Source organism: Eufriesea mexicana, unplaced genomic scaffold, assembly GCF_001483705.2.
Source record: "Eufriesea mexicana isolate 0111107269 unplaced genomic scaffold, ASM148370v2 scaffold2632, whole genome shotgun sequence".
Classification (NCBI taxonomy): Eukaryota; Metazoa; Arthropoda; class Insecta; order Hymenoptera; family Apidae; genus Eufriesea; species Eufriesea mexicana.
The window spans coordinates 412,856-421,462 of NW_016910719.1; the positions used below are offsets into that span (position 1 = coordinate 412,856).

General features: G+C 55.1%; 1 protein-coding gene across 3 annotated transcripts in view; it reads right to left on the reverse strand.

The window, feature by feature from the left end:
- hth (Meis homeobox homothorax) overlaps positions 1 to 8,607 on the reverse strand; it is a 452,720-nt gene that overhangs the window by 386,290 nt on the left and 57,823 nt on the right. For all 3 annotated transcript variants that reach the window (XM_017903964.1, XM_017903963.1, XM_017903962.1), the window contains exon 6: positions 3,125 to 3,316. In XM_017903964.1, coding sequence (XP_017759453.1) covers positions 3,125 to 3,316 — 192 coding nt within the window. The remainder of the gene's footprint in view (positions 1 to 3,124; positions 3,317 to 8,607) is intronic.

Consider the following 8,607-nt stretch of genomic DNA (forward strand, 5'->3'; position numbering starts at 1 on the left):
CTCTCTCTCTCTCTCTCTCTCTCTCTCTCTCTGAATTTTCTCTCCGTTCTTTCTCGATCTTCGGCACCCGATTTTTCGTCTTTCCTCCGCACACTTCGTTTCCCTCTTACCCCCGATCGCGACACGCGGTCCGCCGTGGTACCCGCGAGTAGGTCAATCCGAAAGGCAGACGCGGCGTAGACGATGCAACGCCTGTCGTAAACACGCCTACCGCTCGCGATACTATCGGTCGGTGCGATCCGCGATGCCGAGCGCGCGTTCCCGGCCTCGAGAGAGAGAATCGGAACGGGGAAGAAACGAGGGGAAAGAAACGGAAAAAGACCAAGTAGAACGAGAAGAATATAGGGGTTGGAGATCCGCGTGTTTCGAGAGACGCGCGATCCGCTGCTCCGCTCTGCTGCAGAAATTCTCAGTCGTCGAAAGATATCCTAAAACGAACGAAATAGAGAAAGAATCGATAGGTCGAAGTGTGGAACTCTGCCTGGGCGTCGATCTCTAAAATGCTGACCCTATTCGAGAGCATAAATCCAGCGAGTAAAACGAAACCATTCGAGCGGCGACGAATCGCGCGAAACCTAAGAAACGACCTGCCTAAACGATCCCTACCTACAAACACGACTCTCGTCTGTCTCGTTCGCGAGGCCCCTCGAACGCGTGTTCCTCACCTTCTCCGGCACACCGTGTCGCCCTACGCGGCCGTTTCTTCGCTATAATGCCCGTGTTTGTCCACGAAATTCCGTGCACTGTGCCGCACCGCGAGAGACCTTTCTTTGGAGAACAGGAGGAAAAAGGGGTACAGAGTGAAAGATAGATATAGAGAGAGAGAGAGAGAGAGAGAGAGAGAGAGAAAGAGTGAGAGTAGACAGCGAACGCGTGCTGGTTCCATGTAGCACGTGGCGCGCGAACCACGTGCTACACCACGACGTTCGATAGAGAGACCAACAGAGGAAGATACGGTAACAGTAGTAATAGTAGTAGTAGTAGTAGTAGTAGTAGTAGTAGTAGTAGTAGTAGTAGCAGTAGTAGTAGTGGTGGTAGTAGTAGAAGAAGAAGAAGAAGACAAAGTGGAAGAAGCAGAAGCGACCCAGAACGACGAAGACGAAACGCAGAATCGATTGCATAAGGTTCCCGTTCAGCTATAATAGCTCATCGTGACTGGTTGGACCACGAAAAGGCGGTCTCGGAGGGGCGAGGACACCTCCGGACGTGTTTTGAAAGCGGAACACTAGCCGAAAATCGATGTCATCGGACGGCTGGTGGTGTCTGGCTCGGGACGAATTTAGAAGCGTTCTTCCTCGCTAGCAGCACGCCGCGATCTTACGTAATGGACCGTGCGAGCGAACTTTGCCGAGCACACGGCACTTCCGAGTAGAACGGATCCATCCGCGAGAAAGGTTCTCTGATAATTCGATCTCGACGGCAGTCTGCCTCTCCTCTGGACAGAAGGAGGTAGAGAGCCGGAACACGTCCTGGGGATCCAATAGCGTACGTTCGTTCGCGAGCCGAAACGAACGGGCTAGTCCTCGAGGAAGAATTCGGAGAATGTAAAGTCTGAGATCGTGTGTATAATTATGTACAGACGAGATGCGAGCTGAACGGTTCTCTACGGCTTGAGCAACACTTAACAGAGACAGATAGACAGAGAAAGAGACAGAGAGACAAAGAGAGAGAGAGAGAGACAGAGAGAAAGGTAGAGAGAGAAAGAGAAAAGTAGTGAGAGAGTGGAAGAGAACGGAAGTAAGAGAAAGAAAAACAGAGATACGGAACGTGAATGAACTCAAAAGCCAGCCAAGTGCCAAACAGAGTAACACTCGTCCTTTGCTCGGAGCAGTACGAGACACTCGCTAGCAACGTACTGGAAATTCCGACAAGTAGCGCCAGTCCAACAATTCGCGGCCTATCTCGTGCATTATACCGTGACCCCACGTTTCGTGATTGCAACCCCTGCAACCCCCGAGAACACGATCGATCGTCGAAACTTGGTCGAAGATTTGGTCGAAGAATAAGAAGAAAGAGAAGCGAAAGAAGTATGAAAAAAAAAAAAAAAATAATAAAAAGAGAAGAAGCAGAAGAAGAGAAAGACAAAGAGGAAAGAACGAGACTTGGTAGAAGCTGATTCGCGCGTCCGTGTTACGTGCCTGGGTACACGTCTTTCTTCGAGTGGCTCGCGGTTCATTCGGATGGCACTTATGCCCGGACGTGTACACACGTGACCTCGAGCCACGAGGACGAATCAAGAGGGCGCCGTGCGCGTCCGCGGTGGTTGCCGCTACGGTCAGTCGCGATCGAACCATCGCGACGCACGGGTCACCCGCGATCTCACCAAAATCCCTCGTTTCAGAAGGCGGAGACGCGATGGAATGGCACGACACTCCGGGAACCCTCGACTTCCTTTGGAAACGTACGAAGAGGAAGGACGATACCTCGAAGAAAGACTACCCACGCGCCATCGAGGGGAAGAAAGTAGTAGCAGGTCGGTGCGCGTCTGCTAAACGACCAAGATACGCTGGACAGCGTACGGGTTGGGAGAAGGATCGCAAGAAGTAGCGGAAGAGTAAGAAGAAAGAGAAGCAAAAGAAGAAGAAGAAGAAGAAGAACGAGCAATGGTAATAGAGATGGAAAAAGACTCGATAGAAGAGGGTAAGAGGGGGATAAGAAGAGAAAAGGTCTCGCGGTATCGGCACGGAAGTCGCGTCGTCTATTACGAGCACGGATAAACGGCCGAGCTGATGCTGTGGTAGGCGGCGAGGGCGGCGTGCGCGTGCGCAGGGGGCGCGGATGCGGCTGCGTGCGGCGAGGTGGCCATCGCGGATGCCGCCGCGGCTGCCATCATCATCTGTTGGTGCGTACGCTTTAGGGAGTTGGGAGTTGTGGCGGCGCTACTTGGGGTAATAGCAGTAGTAGTGGTGGTGTTCGACTGCGGCGCAGGGTGGTGGTTTTGGCTTTGGTTTTGGCTCAGTTGCAAGGGGGTGGTAGTGGCGGTACTGCCGATACCGGCGTGATTATTATTATTGTTATTATTATTCTGGCTCTGGTGGTGATGGTGGTGATGGTGGTGGTGGTGATGGTGGGGGGTGATCGCGTCGTGCGGATAGTAAGACGTTGACGATGGTGAGGTACTCACGACGTCCGGCGTGCTGGCTCCGTCCGTGTGGCTGGTGCTGTCGGCGGTGCTCCTAGGTCCGCCACCGTCCAAACCGTTCCCGATCTCGGGCGGTTTCGAGCTCTCCCTGTCGTCGATCACTAGGTCGATCGGCATTTTGCCTTTCAAGCAGCTGATGTACCGGTGGCAGAAGTTGTCGCACAGTTCGTGCACCTGTAATCACGCAAAGAGAAGAAGAAATTGCATTAGTCGTCGGATTTATTAGCCAGTCGACGTTCTTTTGTTCTAGCTTATTCTAGCTTATTCTAGCTTATTCTAGCGCACGGTCGTCGTCTCGTCGCCGGAGACGAGTTATTTAAACGAAGACTTTCGCTTTCCTTCTTCGCCTCGTCTCCCCGATAACGACCTTCCTAATTTTAATATTCGAATAACGACGGCCACGAGAGTGGATGGAACGCGTGGACGTGCGAGGATTTCGAATCGGTGGGGAATGGAAAGCCGATTCGCGAAGCAACGGACGACGGTCGTCGGTCCCCGGGTAAAACGTTCACCCGGTATTTTCACCTCGAAGCCACGGTACCAAAAGGGCCGCGCGGGATGGCGAGGCCGATACGAACGCTGGTATCGATACACAAAGATGGAGGAGGCCGGTGAGGAGCTCGTTGCATCTCGAGGCCGTGGAAGCGGTCCGGCAGCGAGCAACGAGAACGGCTGCATCGTCGATAGCGAGTCGGAGCGAGAGGGAGCGAGGAGGTCTGACCGGTGTCCAGTCGACCAGAATGTTATGTATGCAAATGAGGTCTGACAGGCCTATAGGATACCCGGTCCTCCAGCGTCCTCCTCACGGTTCATCCTCCTCCCGTTCCCCTTGCCCTGCCCCCCGCCGGTCCCTGCACCGACTCGCTTCGGCCTGCTCGCTCGATTCGGTTTAGAAAAAATGTATTATATAAGCAAAAGCAAATAAAAACGCTTATCTTGTTATATGTAAATCGACGGGGAGGAGAAACGAAGAGAAGCCAGGCGCATTACGAGGCGGCGTGTCTTCTCTCGTTGCAAGCGCGTACACGCGCTTTCTTCCTGGCCTGGCCTCTCTTCTCTTCTCTTCTCATCTCTTCCCTACACACGCTTCCCTTCTTACTCGCGCTTCTACAGCAGGCACTGCCTGGTCTGGCTGCCTCTCGGCAACCTATCCACCTAGTAGAAGATACTTATACGACGTTCTTCTTATTAGGCATTTATATGTAATAGAGAAGACGGCCATCTTTGCCGTAGGCGGCACCGTCCAATGGTGGAAGGCCGCGGCCGACACCGACCACCGTAGACAATGCACGCGTTTATCATGCGTTAAGCGTATGCCAGAGGACGCTCGATCGGACGCGAAACCGATCCACCGGACACGCACTCGCTTCTCTTTCGACAGAGACCACAGCGCGGTGCCCCTAACTCCGTCCCTAACGCGTCCCTATTCCGTATAACGATACCTCCGCGCCGCGCCGCGTCGCGTCTTCTCCTCTTGGTCCTCTCGTTACTTCGTTCCGTTACACCCCGCGTTCCACCACCCCGCGCCATGGGAAAATCGCGCGACGATGCAGATCGCGCCGAACCGACAAAGACCGCTCGCGCGCGCGCGCGACTGGGTCAGCTCGTCGGTTCTCATACCGGTGCGCGCGGGTTCTCCAGAATTTTCTCCGAAGTACCAACCGTGCCACGGAACGCGGTAACACAATGCCTCCTCGAGATGACTAGACTCTCTTTAACGCGGGACCAAAAGGGCGGCGAGAGGGGGCGGCGGAGAGAGCTCGAAGGACAGCAGCTATAATGCCGGACTGGTTAGAATTTGATCCGCCGGGAGTCGAGTCGAACCGGCCGACAATGCTCACCGAAGAAAAGAAACGGGGGTCCGTCTTGCCCTCTCTCTTTCTCTCTCCACCTCTCTATCTCCCTCCTTCTCTCTCTTCTCTCTTCGCCTCTGTCTCTCCTGCGGAAAGGACCGCCGAAAGGAGCCCGCTCTCGCTGAGAAGCGTTCACCTACACGGTACACCTTGCCTGTGTACGTGCGCGCACGGGAACACGGTTATCGAGCCATTTTTTACCGGCCGTACACGCACTCGGAGCACACCCCGGTCCCATCACCGGCAAAAATCGTTTTTCGAACTTGGCATCGCGTGAAACTCGAATCTCCCGCCGCTATAACCGCTTTTAAACCGTTCTAACTTCCGGCCGTGAGATCATGCGCGGATAGTTCATATCGATTCGCGTGAGCGGCTCTGCAAAGCCGATATCGATGGGCTCTCGTTCGCCGGAACCTCTCCAGTATTCGGCTCATGATCTAGAACACGATACGATGCATCGCGGACGCGAGTTTTTGCCATCTATCGGCCCTTTGAATCGCGTCATCCTACACCGCAGACGATCATCCCCGACCAGGGCTGACACGGGATCCAACGGGTCTCTTCGGCTGACACGGACCGTTCTCGACTTTTGCTAGAAACGCGTCGCCCGCTTCTGCTTCGAATTCCTCAAAAGGCGTCTCTCTTTCTCGTCCGCGGGTTCCTCGAATGTCGTGTGGAAGACACGCGATACGCGGAGGAACTCGTAACCCCGATACGCGAGAAGACGAAGCGAACGAGGCCAGTGATAGACCGGTAGGCGTAGGGGAGACCGGGTTCCCCGAAACGCGGTAAAATTCGGGGGAAGAGGAAAAATCGCGGGGCGATTGGTGGCGCGCGAATCGCGTTCCTCCGCCATTTCGCGCGTATCGTATCCTTTCACCGTTCGCACGGTTGACACAGTATCCCCCTGTCCTAGAAGCAAGGATACGCTAGGTGGCGCGCAGCACTTCTTTGGTATCTAATTCATCGAAGCGGGGACCAGAGGTTCTCGGATTTTCTGATACGACGAACGGTTCGCGGCTGCGAAGGAAGGGCACGGAAAATATCGAGTGTCTCAAAGGAATCGCCGTTTCCTCCGTCAACCTTCCACGGCTCCTTCAGGCCCAGAGAAAGCTCCCTCGTGGGCTCGTCGCCCTATCGACGGAATTACCCGGCGAAGCGCGACGGTATTTAATTTCCGCGATGAACCGCGGGCGTAAATTTTCTCCAAGCACTCGGGGGTCGAAATAAAAGCCGCGAAGAGAAGGAGAAAGAGAGAAAGGAGAGAGAACGTGTGCTCGCGAGCAGCGAGGGGTATCGCTTTCATCGCGTCCCCGCGAACGCTTCTCGTGTTCCTCCGTAAGGTACATGCGACACCGGAGGCAACGCCATTACCGGAAGGTGGCTCTCCTCTCCGCGTGCAAGCGCCACAGAAGAAGACGAAGAATCGAGGCTGGCTCGCGATGACCGAGCACGATACTCGCCACGGCGACAGCGTCGCCTGTAACTCGAGATTATTCCCATTTTATGGCCGATTTAACAAGCTCCGCGCGGACGGGGGTGTCGGTTCTCGGCTCGCGAGCCGCTCCAATCGTCCACGGCGTTTCACCCGTTTCGGCCCACCGACTTTCCCGCCATTTTACCGATCCCGCGGTCCCTGCGCGCACCCGAGACTCTCGGCGCGATTCACGGTCTCCCGATGGTACCTACGATTTTTCCGCTCATCCGTCTTTCTTTTGCCGGGAAAGAAAATTCTCTTCTCGTAACGTCTTCGCGTCCAGGTAGATTCCCCGCGGTCTTCCCGTTCGAGAGAGTTCAACCAGTCCGCGGTGACCGCCGATGGCACGGGGGAGGGGGAGAACGACGGGGAGAAGAAGCGTGTCGTCGAGGAACAGAGAGCCGCGGGCCCTCCGCTCGAAACGAGTTCTCGATTCAAAGACTTCTTAAACGGCCCGTTGTCCCCTCTACCCCTCTCTGCCTCCTTTCTCCTCCCCCTCGATCGCGCGAGGGGAGGTTCCGCACGAGGCGACATTATACCATCGCTACGTGGCCCCCTCCCGCCGCCCGCCCCGCGTACCCCTCCGTCCGCCCTCGTTCCACCTTTCATTCGGCTCCCGAAATTACTCGAGAATTTACGTAAACGAAGGAACGAACGAGCAAGTGTCTCTCCCCCCCTCTCTCTCTCTCTCTCTCTCTGTCTCTGTCGCATCCCCTGGCAGTCCAGCGTCCCATCCCTTTCTGTCGACGGCCTCTCGGAAAGGCAAACGGCTCGAAGAATGGAACGGATCCGGGGTACGCGCAGGAACACAGCGGAGGAAAGAAGGGAAAGAAAGAAAGAAAGAAAGAAAGAAAGAAAGGAAGAAAGGAAGGAAGAAAGAAAGAAAAAAAAAAGAAGGAAAGAGGAGCGCAGAGCGAACCCCATTTACGGCACAATGGGCTCCTTTGAAGCCGAAGGTAATGAAGGTTTCGGGGTGTCTGTCTCGGTTCCTCTACCGTGCCCCGATTCACAACCTGACCACCCCTTACGGCACGCACAGGATACCCATATACCGGGTGTGTGCCTATGGAACGACCCGTCCTATCCTTCCACCGGCTGTCGATGACGTCTCGCGCTCCTGGCCAACGGAGGGGGGCACGCGTCTCGTTTTCGTTTCGCCATCGGGAACAGCCTTCTGGGCCAGCGGTGAACCGCTGCTCTCTCTCTTTCTCTCTTCCCCTCTCGCGCTCGCCAGAGCTTTAATTCGCGCGTTATTCTCGTCGCCGATCGCGAACGCTCGATATCCGCTTCTTCGCGGATATAATCGCGGTTACTCCGGTTACTCGGGATAGTAAAATAGGCAGTAAAATACTCGACTATTCAATGTTACAGATCGTACATCCGTAGCCCCACACCCTCCGAAAGGGAACGCGTAAAATCTGTCCGGCCTGCTGCCACTTACCGTCCATACGCGGTTTTACACCCTATAACTCGGCTTTAACTACCGTTCTTAGGATCGGATTTTACGAACGACTCTGTTAATTTACAGATCCAGGATGCAAAGCCGGGCAACGAGAGCTTGGCGAGATCAGCCGGAGAGGCTGCGACCCGTTCGAGAAGGATCGAAGGTATCGAAATGGAAGCAAAGGGTAACAGCCTACGAGGCAACCCGGATATGTCCCGCCCATCGGGACACGTCGACGAAAACACGGCGCGGGGCCCGTTTCACGGGCAGGAAGCACGCGGATGTCCCTACAGGACTAGGTATAACTTAGAACCAGTTCCCAAGCTGGAGAAGACGGAGGAGAGAGGGTTGTCCGCGTGTTGCGCCGGTATGAATCCCGGTTGGTATGCACCGTGCGCCATAATACCCCATAAGAAATTTACCGCTCTCTAACCGGCGCGATAGCGTGTACCCGTGCGGTGTGTGCCGCGAGTGCACAGGTTCAAGGGAGAAGAAGCACGCTGAACGGAGAGGGAGAGAGGAAAACGCGGTAGCGAAACGAGGACGAGCGACGAGGATCGACGTGGAAAGAGAAACTCCGACTCGGTGGAGGGAGCCAGAGGACTCGCGAGAGGGAAGGTTGAACGAAACTCGAGGTAGAGAGAGAGAGAGAGAGAGAAAGAGAGGAGGAGAGCGAAAGTAAAGGGAAAGA